This window comes from Carya illinoinensis, chromosome 6 (genome assembly GCF_018687715.1).
Source record: "Carya illinoinensis cultivar Pawnee chromosome 6, C.illinoinensisPawnee_v1, whole genome shotgun sequence".
Taxonomy (NCBI): Eukaryota; Viridiplantae; Streptophyta; class Magnoliopsida; order Fagales; family Juglandaceae; genus Carya; species Carya illinoinensis.
Genome location: NC_056757.1, coordinates 20,206,331 through 20,227,219, shown reverse-complemented (window position 1 = coordinate 20,227,219; position 20,889 = coordinate 20,206,331). Strand labels below are relative to the sequence as shown.

The window sequence follows — 20,889 nt, the reverse complement described above, 5'->3', positions numbered from 1 at the left end:
CTTTGTTGTTTGTGTTTCTTTTGGATTTTTCGATCCTAAAGATTTTGGCCGTCCATTTATTGGCACCCGTGGAGGATCCTAGACCGTTTGTGAAAAAATTGATACAACTTGACTTCTTTCCATTTGGATAGTATTGGTTGACTCCCCTCTTTGTGAACATCCTACATGATCTTCCATTGTAAGTAACTCTTTGTGAACCTTCTTCGATGCAAGATATAGATGATTGTGTTTTTCAGCTGACTGCGAGCCAAGTTCAACAATGTCATAAAGTTGAATCATCAACTTGCTTTTTCTCATCTTAGGATCATCCTGTCCTACTCGAACTTGCCCTTCAATTAATGGTATGCCAGGAATGGGTTGAGTCTTAGCATTAATAGTCAATCTTTCTTTCACCCAATGCTGTGGCAATTTATCTAACTTCGCTTTCTTGTAAAAAACACACAAGATATGCCGACAAAGAAGCCCCATAAACTCCCACATATGGCATGTACATGCTTGTTATTCACCATTCTCCAATGTCACATGATAACGTGGTTTCTCTTTACCACTTATTACCACTCCATATTTCTTTCTTTCACCCTCTTTAGATAATTTTGTAGCTTTGTATCGTAGACTATTGAACAGTTCATCTTGGAAATTCATGAAAGACTTTCTTGTATAAACCATTGCCACTTCCTCTTCAATTTTAAGAGGTGTCTTCAATATCGCCCGCGTAGATCTTGTCCGTACATCATTCTCTTTTTCTTTAAAGTAACGTGCATCTATTGCTTTTTCATACTGATACACAAAGTCACCTACCATAGTGCTTGAACGAATGTAATCTTTGAAAAATTTGTTCATACTTTCGCTCCTTTGAGTTGTTGATATACCAGCACAAAATGTCGAACGCAAGTAAGCTGGAACCCATTTATCCCGTCGGCTGTAAAGATTCTGCAACCAATTATTTTCTTCTAGTTCATACTTTGATAATATACAATCCCATTCTTGCTCGAACTCATCAGTTGTAATTGTCTCATGGATGCAATAATAGAAATCTTTGCCAAAGTCCAAAAATTTGTTATAAACATGTGACAAGTATTCAGGAAACTTTTGTAAAATATGCCACAAACACAACCAATGAGTTGTATTTGGGAGTACCTCTGCAATTGCCTTCGCCATTGCCTTGTCATTATTAGTAATAATAGTTGCAGGGGCTTTACCAAGCATGCGTCTTGTCATGTTCTCAATAACCATGTATATGATTCAGCTGTTTCATTAACTAATAAGGCACAACCAAACATTATGGTCTGATGATGATGGTTAACTCCAGAAAATGACACAAATGGCATCTTATACACATTGGTCAGGTATGTGGCATCAAATGTAATAACATCTCCAAAATACTAATATGTAGCTCTTGATTGCGCATTAGCCCAAAAACAACTTCCCATACACCCATCCTTATCAACTTGCATGGAGTACACAAACTCAGGTTTTGTGAGTTGTCGCTCAAGAAAGTAAGAATATAACCTTTGTGCATCCCCTTCTTCAAATACTTTTCTCCTTTTGTTTCTCAAGTAATTTTCAACATCTTTGCTAATACAGCCAACATTGAAGTTACCACCTAATTCTTTACTCAACATTGACATAATCTTCCTTGTCAGTACACCGGACTCATTCAAAGTCATGATAAGTTTTTTTGGACTTTAGTAACTTTTCTATTTCTACCGAGCAAACTAGCACTCCTCGATGTAAGTAGAATGTGGTTTTGTCCAACTATAAACTTGTTCACCATCCACTTTTCACCATCTTTTTTTACTCCCATAATTGTTTTACATCCAATCTTTGTCTCGGCAATTTCAGGAACTGTTCATTCTTTTTCTTTTCGACTTACCTGCCGAAATCCTTCCCTTGTGCAAACATAGTCTACTGCACAAAGTTTTTTGTCATCTTTCAACAATTGAGTATGATTTGTCCGAATTGCAAAACCTTTCCATCTTGCATAAGCCTTATAAAATGCTTGGGTGTCTTCCACATCGTCAAATATCATGCTAATAAATGGCTCCGAAAGACCACTACTCGAATCTTCTACATTCACTCATTCTTTGAGATTGACTCCATCTTCAACATTCAACCCATTTTTGACATTCACACAATCTTCAAGATTCACATAACGCTCAACATTCACCCCATCTTCAACATTGACATCACATTGTCCATCTACACTTTCAGCATCAACTTCATCACTATCAACCCAATAACTTTGTTCCTTTCATAAAAAACCACCACATCATAAATTCAATAGTTATTCAAAAACAACCACATTAAACATTGAAATTATAAATCTATCTAACATGGGTCAACACCACCATGTTTGAGAAAAAAAAAAATATTTAAAAAGAGTGGAATGTAATATATGATCTAATAACTAACAAAAAGTTGAATAAATTTTTGTGATTAATAATAGGTTGAAGATATATGCAAATGATTGTTGCTTATATAATATATATGCTACATGACATCAACAATAAAATTTAACAGTTTGCAATAAAAGAAAACTAATATAATCTTGGATTAAGTGAAGTTTCAACTTGCAATATATATTCTAGTTGTCGAGTCTATTTATCAAAGAGAATTCCACTTAACAAATCAACTGAAGGATCAAAATGATCAAGTTGAGAATACAATGATGAAAATTCTTATCCTAAAAGTCAGGTAATGATCATTTTAAATTTCAAACTGCATGGACTATTTTAGTATTTCATACTAAATAAGAATTTAGATTTTTTTTTTAAGACAAAATGACATTCATACAATCAGTTACAATGTTGGATTTTATCCTGTACATGAGCAGAAATGCATGTAGGAGTAGAGTAGAATCAATGTCAATCAATTATGTTGTAAGAGAAATAACCTCTCTAGCAAGAATATGAGCTACCCCATTTATATCTCTTTTTACATGTCTAATTTTCCACTCAAAATCAGAAAACAAAGACCTTATTTCTATAGTTAGACAGCTAAAGCAACCAGCAGGAGCCTCCTTGACTAAAATAGCATTAACAACTTGAGATGAATTTCCTTCAAAGATAACATCCTAAAGTCATCATATATATTCTGTATTTGAGCTTTGTACGTTCCAATAAACACGTACCTTTCAACTATTTGTTCTGTATTTATGGTAAGTGGGTTAGATCGAGATGCGTAGGACTCATATAATATTCAACATTCAGCATCAACTACGTACGACCCATATACAAATTTAGCCAAATACATATGCACATATACAAATTTAGCCAAAAATCCAACCAGAATATGTGAATATAAGATAATAGAGCCCTTTGTGACATTTAATCAAACACATACTGTGTCATCCATGATAACTCCTTATGGGCAATCGGTTGTGTCAGCGTTGGATTTCGTAAGCTGCGTCGGCATTGGACTGATATTGTGGCAGTGCGAACACTAAGTTGCATCGGCGTTGGACTGATATTGTGGCGGTGTGAACAATGGCAGTTGAGATGGTTTCAGACTAAGAAGGGCAATACAATTCAGAAGATAGAATGGTGCGATCTCTGATTTACTTCGGCGTTGGCTTCAGACTGAGATGGTTGAGTCGGCGTTGGGCTGAGATACTTGCGTTGGCGTCGGGCTATGATGGTTGCATCCGTCGACGTCGGGTTGAGACGAATGGCAGAAGGGAGTACAGCTAGTACTCGCGAAGGAGAAGGGCAGACGGAAAGAGTTCCGTTTGTTTCAAGCTTCACGTTCTGATTCTCTGCTTCACAGTCTACTTACCTTCTAGTCTTTTTTCCTACGTGACATAAGATGATTGGTGGGCTGTTTTTGTGTGATTAACAGCCTGATTGGTCTGAAGCGTTTCTGTCTCAATATTAATACCAGAAATATTTATGCATTCCTCATTTCTTATGCTGTATAAGCAGGTAATTGCCATTCTAGGAGTTGATATTGTCTCTATCATAGTAACTTTAGCGTTCATAAGCAAGGAAAGGAAACTATATACAATATAACAATTACTTTGAACAGAAATCCCACATTCTACACCTTTTCTAGAGCCAAGGGTTGTAAGGATTGTAGCACACAAAAGACTACTAAGATAATGTATAATGTAGGAGTTCGCTTGATGTGAACCCCAATCGACTCGCTTTGAGACCCAACAACAATATTGGAAAAACAAACCCAAGAACGCCAAACTCAAGTCTATGGATGGAGAATCTAGACCCATTGAGATCTCGTTTCAAGAACCTAGATTATATTAAAATCTAGACCCAATGAAATCTTGTCTCAAGAACCCAAATTACAAGGAGGAACGCCACAAAGGTTGTGATTTACTTTTGATAAGTTCAAGAGTTCAATTAAGAACAAGAGGAGAAAACTCACTCACAATGAAAATTCAATAAAAAATGTCTTGCCTCTCAAATGAGGCTACAAGTGCCTTAAATAAACAATTCCCAAAATCCTAAAGGAATAGTGCCGCGGGTACTGTAGCGTGAACAGTGCCGCTCTACAGAAACTTCTAAAACCCTAGTTCACATAAATTAATAACTTTCCAAATATGCCCTTGGCCAAAATACAAGACCTTCCCAAAAACCCTAGTTCATTAGAAATAAGACATATGGGCTAGACATCTCCCAAGCCCAATTATTCTAGAATAATTCCTTTGACTAATAAAATAAGCCATTTCAATGAAATAAATAAGTCCATGGTCTTTAATAACAATCGGCTCAAGTCGTGTCTTCCATAGCTTGGATCAAGTGGATCAAAACTGGTTCTCATTCTTTCAAGCCCATCATGTGTGTTGGGCTCTTGCTAGTTTCATCCCAATTGGATTGCACCAATTCTTGCATTGCTCCCTTAATCTTCGTGGCTCTTAATCTTGTAATTGATCCTTAAGACTTGATCTGCCTTGGGGCCCATCATCGCTAAACCAAATGGCCTTTAGTTCAACTAAATAGATGTGTATTTCAGCATTGATAAATGTACTTTGGGACCATGACAAGGTTCCAAAGCCATCACCATGAAAATGAATGAAATGACAATTAAAAATAGATCAATTGACCAAATAACTTATTTAATGGGAAAGATAATTTCACATGGCAAGACAACAAGCATAAGCTCAAGTACTTGCATCCATGCCTAAAAATGTTGATCATGTATGTCTAATTTAGTAAAGCACACCTCAGAAACTAATAGCTTTTAACATTAATACATAACATTTTCGGTAGGGGATGCATCTCCACACCTGTGCTAGGGTTGCACATTTTCTTGAAGCAGTTTGAACAAATATAACATATGAAGATTATATGAGGTATAATCAAATTATTAATAAAAGAATCTAGTTACAGGACCTACTTTTTTAATGCAGTCATTTAAGGAGCTCTTCCTTTTCCTTAACTTTACCATGGGTTGGTGATTCTTGGGTAACACGATAATGCTACAATATTTACAATTGCATAAATTTTTTGCATACATCTTGGGTAACAACATTCAAGTTTCCGTGGACTACATGAAAGTTTTTTTTAATCTTATGCAACTATAATTACAATAAGTCCTGTTGAAAAGCATGAAAATATACAGAAAAAGGAGATGAACTTTTGCTCTATTCTCACTAAGTATTGGTGTTCCCAAACCCAACTATATAAACAAGCTTTGGAATATGCTTGAAGATACCAAAAAGAATAAAAGAATAAACCAACTCTGACATTGTACTATCCTATTTACAAGAATGTAAACAATTGTAACCAACTTCTTCCAGCAAGGCAACTGCACTATGGGGAATCTTTTCTTTAATCCTAGACAAGGACATGACCTGTTGCTCTACTACACATTTGTTACACTGGAGTGTGGTGGACGTGATCTGCTGCTCTACTGTATGTTTATTACAGGGGATTGTGTTGGATGTGTTATGCTTCTCAGCTACATTTGTGCTACAGGAGAGTGAGATGGACTCTATTTTTGTGATGCATTTCCTTTAAGATTAATGCATACAGAAAAATAAAACATTATTATAATTGGTAATGGAATGTAAAAATCAAACATTGAGAGGGAGTACTTACTGTACCTGGGTGAAAATTAGAGAGGAGAGACGAGACTTCCGTGAAGCTACCTTCCGAGGCATTGGGTTATTGGTGTTGGGGGCCTCGATTAGGTCTCACCGTCTCATGGTGGAAGGTTCACAGCGAGGGAGGGATGGCGTTGTGGGCTTGAAGGAGGTGTTGGGGTTAAGTGTGGGTTGATCGATGTAGGGGAAAGTGAAAGAGGGATGCCGAGGAGCTGTGAGCGACCATGATGTCGTGCCATGGAGCCCTAGTCTAGAGAGAGATAGAGAAGAGAATGGAAGGGAGAGAGATCTGAGAGAAGGAGAGTCAAACTGAGAGGGATGAGTGGTGTCGCGTGGTGGTGGTGCTGCGTCTGTGGTCGCAGTTGAGAGAGAGAGAGAGAGAGAGAGAGAGAGTTTTCAATTTTGTGGGTGGGGAGATACAACATTTGAAGGGAGGGGGGGACAGACAGAGAGAGAAGAAATATAAGAGGGAATTAGGCATGGATTGGATTTTTTATTTTTTAAGCCGGGATGAATTGGATTGGATAGTTAGAAAAGAATATTTAGTTTTAAATAAAGGACTGTGCTAGGTTTACTGCCCTAGGCTGCAATTGTGAGCTAGCTACCGTTAGTATAAATAATTTTTTTTTTTTTTTGGAGTATTTTCTATATGTATTTTTTTAATATTTTTAAATATATTTTTTAAAAATTTATAATATTATTAAAAACACTTTCTTAATTATGAAATAAATAAATAATTAATTAAAAATGTGATCTTAATTGGGAGCAGTAGTTTTATAATTTTTCTTAGATAAAAGTTTAAAATATTATTTTTTATTATTTTAAAATTTAAAAAAATTAAATTGAGATTTAAAAAAATTAAATTATTTATAATATTTTGTATAAAAATTTTAAAAAATTATAATAATAATATAAAATAAGATAAAAATTTTAGATCTCTTCCATGCTCCCAAACCTGTGCCTTAAGTGATCCAGGGCAAAGATTAAAAATCTAAAAAAATACTTAGTTTATTTTCCCTAAGTAGCATGTGATTCCAAGTATTGGTATTGTGTGCCGCCGTAAAAATTGACTTTTGCACATGAATATTTGCTCGTCGAAGATGATTACATGGTAAAATGTAATTTCTTTATTTTTCTTTTCATAGACACTATTTGTAACATCATGTAAGTATTTCCTGCAAAGTCTTGCTCGTTAGACGTTATTTTGTGGAAAAAAGGTATATTTTTTTCCCTACAAATAATTTTTATGTCATAAGCCAAGTATTTATCACGGTTTATGGTCTTCAAAAAAAAATCTCATGAAAAAATCCCATCTATCTTGCAAACCATATTGATCAATCAATATGGTCTGCAAAGGATAGGAATGAACTCCCAACATCTCGTGGGTATATATATATGTATTTATATACACGTAATAACTAATTAAGAAATGCGAGTCTATTTTCAAGAACTAAAGTTTCAGAAGTCTCATAGTCTGCCTAAAACTTTCGAGTCTTTGACCAATCCGCCAATCCGACTAGTTGCAGCAACTAGTCCAAGGACAAGGAACAAGGAATGGTAGCTGCACGTTTGCAGTTTCAAGTTTCAACCTTCTTAAGTGGCCTATCAACAAGACCAAGTAATATAATTTAGTCGTGAGAGAGACCAAGATAAGAATCGAACTCAAGGTCTGATCTATCAATGGTGGCGCTTTCCCTCGGCGGTGAACGGCCAAGCTGTCTCCCTATCATTTAATTATAGATACCATGCATGCAATACTAGTGCCCAGAAAGAATATTAATGAGTACTGCTCCTCGATCTGATCTAGCACCAGGTCCAATTCCGATTCTCTCCCCGGAGCCCCTCTTTCTAATTTCCTGTTCTTTCGGTCCCTGATCAGCTTTCCAACGATCTCTCTGTTGCTAGAGGTATTACAACTCTCAATTCCTTAAATTTGTGGTGATTTACTATATACGTTGTTTCCGCTTTTGATTTATACCTCAATCTATATTGATTTTAGCCATCATGGTCTCAGTTTCTTTTTGTTTTAAGTTGATCGGCGTAGTAAAGTCTATAAGGTTGATTAATTCCGTTTTCAAGAATTTCATGTATTACCTTCGTCATACATAAGTTGACTCCATTTTATCACCAAGGTGAGCTGAAATTAATGGGATCGAATTGGTTCCAAAGACTCATGGCATGTGATTTTCATAAATTTTAGGAAAAGAATCGATTCTCATATGATATATCTCCATTTATTTTTTAGATAAGACTTCGATTTTGTTCAATTTTCTTATTTGGCGACCATGTACTACTGCACGTACCTCTCTGTAATCTACAGCCTCTATCCCACTTTATGCCAAATATAAAACAGAAAATATGAGTTAAAATTATAATGAACATATACCCAATGTTGAAAAACCTGAACAAATTTTTTCAATTATGAGTTGAAAAAATATATGTAGTCCCATAAGTGAAAGGTATTCTTACGTATCATGCATGATGGGACCATTTCTCGAGTATATGTACCTAATGCTCGACAGTGGCTCTTGTGTTTGTGATCATCAGGAAATTCAAGGAAGGCAGCATAATATATATATATATATATAGATCGATATATAGATAGATAGATAGATGGCTGCATCAGCAAGTACAGCAAGTCAACAAAAAGCTGCATTAAACTCTTCGAGAGATCAGAATGAAAATACAAATTTGGCTGATGAGATCAAAAACATGTTAGAAATGTCGGAACCTCCCTCGTCAGCTGACTTTTGCATTTTCAGGGCTCCAAATCACCTTCGCAGATTGAACGAACAAGCTTTCACTCCCGAGGTTATATCAATAGGGCCTTTTCACCATGGCAACAAAAATTTGGAAAGCATGGAAAAATTCAAAGTACAATACTTCAAAAGATTCATGCAACGGACCAAGTTAAAGGTGGATAATTTAGTCAGCAATGTAAAGGATTGGGAAGGACGTGTTCGTAGTTGTTATGCTGAGACTATTGAACATAGCAGTAATGATTTGGCAAAAATAATCCTGGTGGATGCGAGCTTCATCATCGAGTTTTTCTTGAGATTTTCGTTGCGTGATGAAAGTCATGACTACCATCGCTTGTTAAACTCGTGGCTGTGGACCATTATATGGTCGGACCTGATTTTACTTGAAAACCAACTCCCTTTCTTTGTGATTGACAAATTATTCAACCTTGCAATTGTGTCTCTCCCAAACTTACATACCAATTCATTCGTTCTGCTGACCTTTGACTGCTTTAGGGTTGCGAACGGGCAGAAAATGTCTCCCAACGATATTCCTGATCATCTGAATATAAAACACTTCGCTGATTTGCGCAGAACCTTCTGGCTACCTCCATTGCAAAGGATCCCACAAAGAAGCAGACTATCAATTGACAATCCGTACTCTGCAAGTAAACTGCAAGAGGCAGGAGTGGAGTTTAAGGTGGGTTCATCCAAATGCTTATTTGACTTGAAATTCAAAAACGGAGTGTTGGAACTTCCTTGCCTCAAGTTAGAAGATACCACGGAATCTCTTTATCGAAACCTCATGGCGTTGGAGCAATGTTGTTATCTAAATGAGGCATATGTCACGGATTATATTGTCTTCTTGGATCACCTTATCAACACTCCCAAAGATGTGGATTTACTTGTTCAAAAGGGTATCATTGTTAATGGGATAGGCGACAGTAATGCGGTAACATGCTTGATTAACAATCTGAACTGCCGCATCGTATATCACAAGACCAACATCCACTACTATCAACTTTGTGAAGATTTGAAAGCATTTTACGAGGACCCTCGGCATAGTTGGAAGGCCAGCTTGAGACGTGATTATTTTGGTACTCCTTTGAAAACTGCTTCTACCACTGCTGCTGTGATCTTGTTAGTGCTCACTCTCATACAGAGCGTATGCTCTATCCTCTCACTTCTGTTAAAAGGTTAGAAGCGTAAGAATTGAAACAATTGTATTGGTGTCAATATATTAAATTAGTACATCCATCCCGGCCATCGTGTTGTACATGATCATGCGGGGCATTTTACTTGTTTTCTGATGGAGTATTAATAATTGTGATCGGTAGGGTCAGAGAATTACTACCTGTTACTTATAAACTTGTCTCCCAACATATCTGAAATCTTCAAATACTTCGAAAACAATAAATAAATATCATATTTTCCAAATAAATGCATAATGATATCCATATAGTCATTACTACGAAACAACATAAATCAGGAATCCATAATTTCCCATTAGTCTCAATAAAATATCTGATAAATCCTTAAGTCTTACAAAATCCAAATACAATAATATATCTAAGAGACAACAGAAAATCATTCTATTAACAGTACCCCTAGGTACCCAATGCCCTATCCTTAGCTTAGCCTTGTTCACAATTTCTATTTCTAATCCTCGGTTGAACCATCCACATTATCTAAAAAATATTTGGAGATGAGAGAGTGAGTTATCAACAACTCAGTAAGAAAAGCACATATACTAGTGTGTACAACATGAGCCATTTCACAAAGTTTCATATGCAAGAAATAGAAACATTTCATTTTCATATACAGATCTCAAAACATATTATCAGGAAAACAAGCAACATTTCAATCTCTTCATATTCAGAAAACCAACTGTTCATATTTAAAAACACTTTGGCATAATATAACTGAATATTCTCATCTTATCATATCATATTGTAACGTATCATATCATATACCTTGTTTAACCCCTGTGGTAGGGTTGTGCCATCCCTGATGGCCAAATTAAGCAGTATCATATTGTGAAACTTTTCATTTTTCAATATCGAAGCCCCGAGTGTGCACACAGGAAAGAACACATAAAAGACCATTTTGCTTGCAAAGTGGGTGCACTCATATCTATCATATCTTGTTGGTACCAACCATATCACGTGAGTTAGTATCATTATATCAGAATCATATTTAGAATCAGAATAAAAACATACAAGTATGTCAAAGGCTTTTCTTATTCATATCATATCAAATCACATGCAGAACACATTATATCATTTTCAAATGATCAATAACAATCCATGAATAAAAATCAAATATCGTATTTGCTCTTTTTCACATTTTAGAACATGTCAAATATTGCTCATGTCTACACTTTTCATATTAAAAAGCATTTTCTCTTTCATATAGATTTCATGAGTGAATGCAAAACACATAAATGAGGTTGTTTTCACATTTTCTATTCAAAATATAACATGCACATTTTTACAAACCAACTTCAATTCATTTCTGTGATGACCCGCTTGTTGCGACTAAACTCTGACTCAAATTAATGAATCAAGAATCTCGTGCAGTTTTACCTGCAAGTATACAGGTGTTGTAGTATCTTACAGGATCGAATCCACAGGGATTGACTTTTGTGATAAAGAAAATAAATTCAGACAATGAAACGAAATTACTAAAAGAAACGTGCAATCAAATGAAGATTGATAAAATGAATCAAATTAAAATGAAAAAAATGAATGGAAAAAGACTAAGGTTTCGAGGATCCGTCTAATAATTTATGATATTGTTTCCAATCAATTTACCTCAATTAAACTAGAATAATGATTCCGTTTAATTGGTAGATTTAGCATTTAAGATCGAGAAAAACAGACGCGTATGATTGAGCGTGAACGATTGATGATTAAAACATTTACAAATCTATTTGAATACCACAGGGATTCCTCAAGCATTCACTGTATTCGGAAATCACAATGAATCAAGGCGAGTATATAGATAATCAAATTATCCAAATAAAATCTTTCCAATCAATCAAGCTCGCAAAATAGATTTTACGTGGATTCGGAAACAATATTTAAATCATTAAACTTCACCTCTAACCTTAGTATGAAAATTTAGCCAAATATATTCATTACAAACACTATAGAAATCACATAAGCATTCTCCATTAAATAACTAACACAAGAAATACTAAGCAATAACTTAGAAACAACAAAATCTGAAATCCAATTGATACAGAGGAATAAAGCTCACAATAAAACAGAAATTGAAATTAAAAGATATTCATCAAGAAGAAGTTTCAGCCCCACCATATGCCAAGCGAAAAACATGAAGAAGCAAAAATAAATAAATAAATAAATAAAACTCCAACCACTTCAACTCCACGTTAAACTCAAGCATCAATCATGTTCCTTTCTCCACTCACAAGTCCCCACTCTATTTAATTCCAACACATGAATTTATTCCAACCAATAAAGACTAAGAAAACGACTTGCTCTCTCCTATTCTCTCATGACTTTCCACTCTTTTTGTTTGCTTAGGACCGACAGATTCAAACTCAGCCAATTCCTATCTCACTTGGTTGAAAATTCTGCACCTATCTCCAATTCTCTCAACTCTCCACCTATCCCTTTCACCCTTTCCTATCTCTTCTCTCTCCCTTCAACCGATTCCCCCCATTCCTCAGCACGTCCAGCATCATATATATATATAGCTGCTGCTAGTCGACCACTCCTCCAATCACAATAATTTATTCCATCAATCACCACCGAATTTCCACTCTTCACTCCCCTTTAATCACGGCACCTCACTTTCTTCACACACCAACCTCTACATTACTCTGCTGCCCGAATGTAAAACCAAAAGAAAACCTTGAAAATCTGCTGCTAGCCGAATCAAAAAGAAAGAAGAAAAACTCAAACTCTCCAGCTTTTGCTGCCAAACCGAAAGCAAGCAGAAAAATGAAAGACAAAAGTCAAGAAAAACAGCTGCCAACTGAAGATTACTCCTCCTGCTGCTTTCGGTCCATGTTTTCTGCATATTGATTGCTGTTTGTTGTAACTTTTCTGCATGTGTGTTGCATGTTTGACCGAAGGATCTTCTGCTGATCATGTGATTTTTCTGTTCTGCATGTGCATCTGTTTTTTTTTCTGAATGGTCTGCTGTTGGCTGTCCGAATGATCTGCATGTGTTGAAGATTTTTCTGCAAGTGCTGTCCATGTTCTGCTGGTGCTAGTCCGAATGTTTGGTCTGCTGCATGGTTGAATTTTCTGCTTTCTGTTCTGCATGTGTTTTTTCTGCTGCATGGTTGAATTTTCTGCATCTGTTTTTCTGCTGCATGGTTGAATTTTCTGCATCTATTTTTCTGCTGCATGGTTGAATTTTCTGCATCTGTTTTTCTGCTGCATGGTTGAATTTTCTGCATCTGTGATGTTGTATGAGTGCTGTCCATGTGTTGTGCTGCAGATTCTTCTTGTTCTGCATGTGCATGTGTTTTGCATGAATGCTGTTGTGGGTCCAGCTGTGTGCATGTGATGTCCAAGTGAGTTTGTTTGCTTTTAGCATGTGTGAGTTTGTGTTGCATGCATGTGAGGTGCTTGTCTTGTTTCATATGAATCAATTGCATTATAAATCTTTTTAAGCACCAAAATACTAGAATGTATCAATTGACTCAAGTAATGTGATCTATTACATAATTAAGTACTTAAATCATTTTTTATTAAATAATTTGTTCGCTTAAGTAACTTAATCATGCAATTTTAGCGCTTCATCACACCCCCCAACTAGCTTATTGCTAGACTTTAGCAAACAAAGCGAATGAATTCATGCAAATGTGAGATTACCAACTACAATTTCAGAAAATCCAAAAATCACATGCTATGAAATAGACCTGTTGAGTTTAAGAACACTGGAGATAGATTCATCTGAATTTTGTATCAACTGAGAGATTTATACACAATTTAGTTAATCAACCAAGAGAATTATATGTAACAAAGCTTGCTTTCTTTCAAGTGCATGGAAATGGGGTTAGAATTCCAAGATCGACTACCAAGAGACATTAATAGTTTCAGTCACAACAACCAATCTGAGAAAACCACATGGTCTTACTCTAATTCAAAACTATTGTAGTGCCGGCTTTCACGCTATTACACTTTGAAAGGCGCCTACTTTTTTTTTTTTAAGGACCCCGGTAATAGGCAGCCTTTTCCACTACACAAAAGTAATTTTTGTTTGTTTTTTTTTTTTTTTTAGATTTCCTAGTGGGGGAATCGGACCTATGAATGTGCGCCTATCCACACTTTCACAAGTCAGCCCTTACCACTAGTCTACCTAAAGGATTTTTTATTTTTTATTTTTTTATTTTTTTATTTTTTATTTTTATTTTTTTTTTGGATCCCTGGCTTGTCCCTTTTCTCATTTAATTCATTTCAGATCTCTTCCTAAGCCATTAGGATATGGTTCATTAGAGTCTCAAACAATTGAAGTGTAAATCAACCAACAATGACTCAATGTAGTCTTTCTAGACCTTCCGGGTATGTGTTGTGTGTGTTTTAGCAAAACTTTTAACATTTTTCCCTTGGTTTAACAACTAAATAAAATGGATAAGTCCCTCTTTTGACATATATTCATATTTGCACTACATTCCACATGTTCCATGACCTCAACGAATCATTTTCTTTTCTTTTTATTTTATTTTTTTTATTTTTTTATTTTTTATTTTTATTTATTTTTTATTTTTTATTTTATTTTTTTTTAACACATTTTTAACAGAATTTTAACACATTTTTAACAGAAAACCCTCCCCCCAACTAAATGTGACATTGTCCTCAATGTTCAGCAATTGAATATTCGATGATGTATGCTATACAAGTATGAATTGAAGCAAGATAAACACTGCAGAACATATATTGAAACGAAAATGATTAAACAGAGAGGAAAGAATTCACCTGAGATACTCGAGTGCACACAAGGAGTAGATTTCTGTCAAAGTTAAAAACACAAAAGAAAACAAAAGAAGGAAAAACAAAACAAACACATACGGTATATATACAATGAGGAATCAGAAATTAATTCTGATACGCAAGATCCTCCAGAGTAGTGGACTCAACCTCTGGCGTAAAATCATCCAAAAATGGTTTCAACCTTTGTCCATTAACCTTAAAAACATTACCATTCTCTGGATTTTCTATCTCAATGGCCCCAAAAGGATAAACAGTTTTTACAACAAAGGGACCAATCCATCGGGATCGAAGTTTGCCAGGAAACAAATGGAGCCTTGAATTATACAACAAAACTTTTTGTGAAGGCTCAAAAGATTTTCGAAAAATATTTTTGTCATGAAAAATTTTCATTCTCTCCTTGGCAGTACGAGAATTTTCGTAAGCTTCATTCCTGATTTCCTCTAACTCATTAAGCTGAAACTTACGAAGAGAGCAAGCTTTATCCAAATCAAAATTAAATTTCTTGATTGCCCAATAAGCTTTGTGTTCCAATTCCACAGGTAAGTGACATGCCTTTCCAAAAATGAGTCGATATGGGGACATATCAATCGGGGTTTTAAAAGCAGTACGGTATGCCCAAAGTGCGTCAGTTAGTCGTAAAGACCAATCTTTGCGGCTTGGGTTAACCGTCTTTTCCAAAATTTTTTTGATCTCCCGATTAGATACCTCAACTTGGCCACTTGTCTGTGGATGATAAGGGGTAGCAACCTTATGGATAATACCATATTTTCGCATTAAGGCCTCAAAAGGCTTATTACAAAAATGTTTGCCCCCATCACTGATAATGGCTCGAGGTGTTCCAAACCTTGATAAAATATTTTCTTTCAGAAATTTCAGTACCACTTTGTGGTCATTGTTTTTGCATGGAATAGCCTCAATCCATTTGGACACATAATCCACAGCTACCAAAATGTAGAGATTGCCAAAAGAAACTGGGAAGGGTCCCATGAAATCAATGCCCCAACAATCAAATATTTCAACAACCAAGATTGGATTTAATGGCATCATATTCCGGCGGGTAATCCCTCCCAATTTTTGACAGCGCTCACAAGTTTTACAAAATTCATGGGTGTCTTTGAAAATGGTAGGCCAATAGAAGCTACATTGCAAAATTTTAAAAGCAGTTTTCTTTCCAGAAAAGTGGCCACCACATGCCCCAGAGTGACAAAAAGATATCACACTTTGAAATTTGTTATTGGGAACACATCGTCTAATTATCTGATCTGGGCAATATTTAAACAGATATGGATCATCCCAAAAGAATTTTCTTACCTCCATAAAAAATTTCCTCTTATCTTGTTGAGTCCAAATGTGAGGAATTTCACCTGTAGCAAGAAAATTAGCAATGTCAGCGTACCATGGCACTTGAGATATACCAAAGAGTTGCTCATCTGGAAATGTGTCTTTAATAGGAACTGTCTCTACAGAATCTGAAAGAACAAGTCTAGACAGATGATCAGCAACAACATTCTCAACTCCTTTTTTATCTTTGATTATCAAATCAAATTCCTGCAACAAAAGAATCCATCTAAGTAACCTGGGTTTTGCATCTTTTTTCGCTAAAAGGTACTTTAATGCAGCATGATCAGTAAAGATGACAATTTGAGATCCAATCAAATAAGAGCGAAATTTGTCAAGTGCAAAAATTACTGCAAGTAGCTCTTTTTCAGTTGTTGAATAATTCATTTGAGCACTGTTTAAAGTTCTACTTGCATAATAAATAACACAAGGTTTTTTGTCCCTATGTTGGCCCAACACAGCTCCAACAGCATAATCACTAGCATCACACATAATCTCAAATGGTAAATTCCAATCAGGTGATTGCATAATTGGGGCTGAAATCAACATACCTTTTAGCTTTGTAAAAGCTAACTCACAATCATCAGTCCACACAAAAGAATTTTCCTTTGACAATAAATTGCACAAAGGTCTAGAAATTGTGCTGAAGCCTTTAATGAACCTCCTGTAAAAACCTGCATGACCTAGAAAAGATCTGATATCCCTGATGTTCTTTGGGATGGGCAATTTAGAAATTAATTCAATTTTGGCCTTGTCCACTTCAAAACCTTGAGAAGAAACAATGTGACCAAGAACAATCCCTTGAGTGACCATAAAATGACACTTCTCCTAGTTTAAAATCAAATTCTTTTCTTTGCATCTAATCAGCACTTTTTCCAAATGAGTCAACCATTCATCAAATGAATCACCAAAAATAGAAAAATCATCCATGAATATTTCAACGGAACGCTCGACCATGTCACTGAATATGCTCATCATGCATCGTTGAAATGTAGCAGGAGCATTACAAAGTCCGAATGGCATCCTTCGATATGCAAAGGTACCAAATGGACATGTAAAAGTGGTCTTTTCTTGATCTTCAGGAGCAATCTCAATTTGGTTATATCCAGAATAACCATCTAGGAAGCAATAGAACTTATGGCCCGCTACACGTTCAATGATTTGATCCATGAATGGTAGGGGAAAATGATCCTTTCTGGTGACAGAATTCAGTTTTCTGTAGTCAATGCACATACGCCAACCAGTAGTAACTCTAGTTGGGATCAATTCATTGTTAGCATTCTTAACTACAGTCACACCAGATTTCTTGGGTACCACCTGCGTGGGACTAACCCATTTGCTGTCAGAAATAGGGTAAATGATCCCTACATCCAGAAGTTTTAACACCTCTGCTTTGACAACTTCTTTCATGTTGGGGTTCAGTCTACGTTGCATTTCTCTAGAGGGTTTAGAATTGTCCTCTAGATAAATCCTATGGGTACAAATCAAAGGACTGATACCTTTGATATCAGCTATGGTCCATCCTATTGCCTCTTTGTGTTCAATGAGAACACCAATTAATTTTTTCTCCTGAATTTCATCCAGTCTTGATGAAATGACCACTGGTAATGTCTCTGCTTGGCCTAAAAATGCATATTTGAGATCAGCAGGTAGAGGTTTCAAGTCGAGTTTTGGTGTTTGCACACTTGAGGGGAGAGACACGACATCATGAGGTGGTAATTCCTCAAAACGTGTTCTCCATTTATCAGTGTCCATTATAAGAGTAGATTCTAGCAAAAAATTCATAGATGCAAGCACATAATCATCATCAAAGTTCATACCATGAACCAAACAAGCCTCAAGAGGGTCAGAAAAACTTGACAAATCAAATTTATTTTGAACAAGAGTTTGGATCAGATTCACTTCCTGCACATCATCATCATCACCAGGTTGTTTGCAAATATTGAAAATATTCAACTCCAAAGTCATGTTGTCAAAATAAATTACCATCACACCACTCCTACAATTTATTAAAGCATTTGAGGTCGCAAGAAATGGCCTTCCCAAAATTATAGGAATTTGAGTGCAAACATCAAAGACAGGTTCCGTGTCCAAAACAATGAAATCCACTGGAAAATAAAATTTTCCTACTTAAACTAGCACATCCTCAACTATCCCTCTCGGTATTTTAATTGAACGGTCAGCAAGTTGGAGTGTTACCTTGGTGGGTTTAAGCTCACCAAGACCCAACTGCTCATATACCGAGTAGGGTAGGAGGTTAACACTAGCTCCGAGGTCAAGTAAAGCTTTTTCAATTTTAAAATTTCCAATCACGCAGGAAATTGTTGGACAACCCAGGTCTTTGTACTTTGGTGGAGAATTGTTCTGGAGGATGGCGCTTACCTGCTCAGTGAGAAAAGCCTTCTTCTGCACCTTCATCGTACGCTTTACTGTGCACAAATCTTTCAAAAATTTAGCATACGAAGGAATCTGTTTGATTGCATCTAACAATGGAATGTTGATTTTTACTTGTTTAAAAATTTCAAGAATATCCGCATTTTGAACCAACTTGTGAGAATGTTGCAACCTTTGGGGAAATGGTGCAGGTATTGGGGCTTTCACAGGCACATCTAATTCAACCTTCTCAAGTTCACCATCACTCTTGGAATTTAAAGAGTTGTTGGTCTCATCAACTTTCGTTGTTGAAATACTCTTATCAATTATTTTTCCACTGCGTAGAGTGGTGATGGACTTGGCATGTTCAAATTTTGAATCAGAGGGATTTGAATTTCTTACCTCAAATTTACCTTTTGGATTTGGCTGTGGTTGAGCAGGAAACTTACCCTTTTCTTGAGCATGTAATGCAGAGGTCAAGTCGCTGATAGAACTTCTCATCTCAGTAATGGCCTGCATTGTCTGAGTATTGATATTGGCTTGCCCCTGCATAAAAGTCTGTAATGTCTCCTCAAGGGTTTTCTTATGTGGAGGCACATAAGGAGTAGAAGAAGATGGCCCTTGAGGATTTTGGTTTATATTTGACTCATTCCTCCAACTAAAATTGGGATGATTTCTCCATCCAGGATTATATGTTTCTGAATATGGGGAAGAAAATGGTCTCCGATAAGAATTCATGACATTTGCTTGTTCGTGCAACACCTCTTTAAAAGCAGGGATTGTTGGACAATCCTCAGTTAGGTGTCCACTAATCTCACAAATGCCACAATTTTCTTCTTCTTTTTCACTGGCCTTAACCGGATTTACCTTCCTAAGTTCCATGGCTTCAACTTTTCTTGTCAGACTTGCTATCCTAGCATTCACATCATCATTTCCTTTAAGAACATAAATACCTTCTTGAGACATGGCACTGAGTTTGGGCTTATTTGACCGATCAGAACGATCTGTGTTATCCCAAGATTGGGCATTTTCAGCTAACTGGTCAAAATAGTCCCAAGCGTCATCAGGATCTTTATTTAGAAAATCACCATTACACATCATTTCTACAAACTGACACATTTGAGATGTTAAACCTTCATAGAAGAAACTGATGGTGCGCCAAGTTTCATAGCCATGATGTGGGCAAGTTAGCAACAATTCTTTAAAACGTTCCCAACACTGAAAAAATGTTTCATTTTCCTTTTGAGAAAAATTCATAATATTTCTGCGAAGAGTGTTGGTCCTATGAGTAGAAAAAAACTTTTTTAGAAATTCCCTTTGCATTTCTTGCCATGTGCCAATAGATCTTGGTCTCAAGGAGTTCAACCAATTCTTAGCTTTTTCTTTCAAAGAGAATGGAAACAACTTTAATCTAACAACATCATCATTGATAGTTTGGTTTTGTAAAGTTGCACAAACTTCTTCAAATTCTTTTAGATGCAAATAAGGACTTTCTGAATCCAAGCCATGAAACTTGGGAAGTAATTGGATTACTCTCGGTTTTAAATCAAAATTTCCCATATTCGTAGGAAAAATCATACAAGATGGAGTACTTGTCCTTGTAGGCTGCAAATATTCACGCAAAGTTCTCATTTGCGGATTATTTTGTGCCTCTTCATTTTCTAGTTCGTCATGAACACTACGATTGTCAGCCATGGTATGAGAATTTTCAGAATCACCTGACAAAGTATTAATCAATTCTTTTAAAATAATTTCCTCTCTTCTCAATCTACCCGTTTGATCACGTTGCCACGAGATCATTCATCATAGAGGATCAAGCACATTCAAATATTAAAAATAAAAAAAATAAACAAAATGCAAAATAAGCAAGAAAGTAATTTTTTTTTTTTTTTTTTTGAATGAGATTACCAAATGGTATGAAGATGGAAGCAATGTTACATGCTCTCTTTTTTGGAAAACAAATCGTACCTTCAAAAAGGATATGAAAAACAATTAGCAAAAGATTACTAAATATTTTTTTTTTTAAAAAAAAAAACAATTATCACTCGTTGCAATCCCCGGCAACGGCGCCAAAAACTTGTTGCGACTAAACTCTGACTCAAATTAATGAATCAAGAATCTCGTGCAGTTTTACCTGCAAGTATACAGGTGTTGTAGTATCTTACAGGATCGAATCCACAGGGATTGACTTTTATGATAAAGAAAATAAATTCAGACAATGAAACGAAATTACTAAAAGAAACGTGCAATCAAATGAAGATTGATAAAATGAATCAAATTAAAATGAAAAAAATGAATGGAAAAAGACTAAGGTTTCGAGGATCCGTCTAATAATTTATGATATTGTTTCCGATCAATTTACCTCAATTAAACTAGAATAATGATTCCGTTTAATTGGTAGATTTAGCATTTA

General features: G+C 35.7%; 2 protein-coding genes and 1 non-coding gene across 4 annotated transcripts; 2 read left to right on the top strand and 1 right to left on the bottom strand.

The window, feature by feature from the left end:
• Positions 1–498: 498 nt before the first annotated feature.
• LOC122312658 (protein FAR1-RELATED SEQUENCE 5-like) lies at positions 499–1,233 on the bottom strand. The gene has a single exon (XM_043127320.1). The coding sequence runs from the start codon at positions 1,231–1,233 to the stop codon at positions 499–501; it is 735 nt and encodes a 244-aa protein (XP_042983254.1).
• Positions 1,234–7,579: 6,346 nt separating this feature from the next.
• LOC122313997 (UPF0481 protein At3g47200-like) lies at positions 7,580–10,160 on the top strand. Of its 2 annotated transcripts, none has more exons than XM_043129359.1 (2): positions 7,580–7,965; positions 8,606–10,160. In XM_043129359.1, exon 2 carries the CDS (start codon positions 8,672–8,674, stop codon positions 9,995–9,997), a length of 1,326 nt encoding a protein of 441 aa, XP_042985293.1. In that variant the 5' UTR covers positions 7,580–7,965; positions 8,606–8,671; the 3' UTR covers positions 9,998–10,160. The 2 variants fall into 2 exon arrangements, with proteins under 2 accessions (XP_042985293.1, XP_042985294.1); XM_043129360.1 differs by having other exon boundaries at positions 7,591–7,965; positions 8,821–10,160.
• Positions 10,161–19,644: 9,484 nt separating this feature from the next.
• LOC122314572 lies at positions 19,645–19,748 on the top strand. The gene has a single exon (XR_006243792.1). It is a non-coding gene; the product is annotated as a small nucleolar RNA R71 (small nucleolar RNA).
• The last annotated feature ends 1,141 nt before the right edge of the window (positions 19,749–20,889 follow it).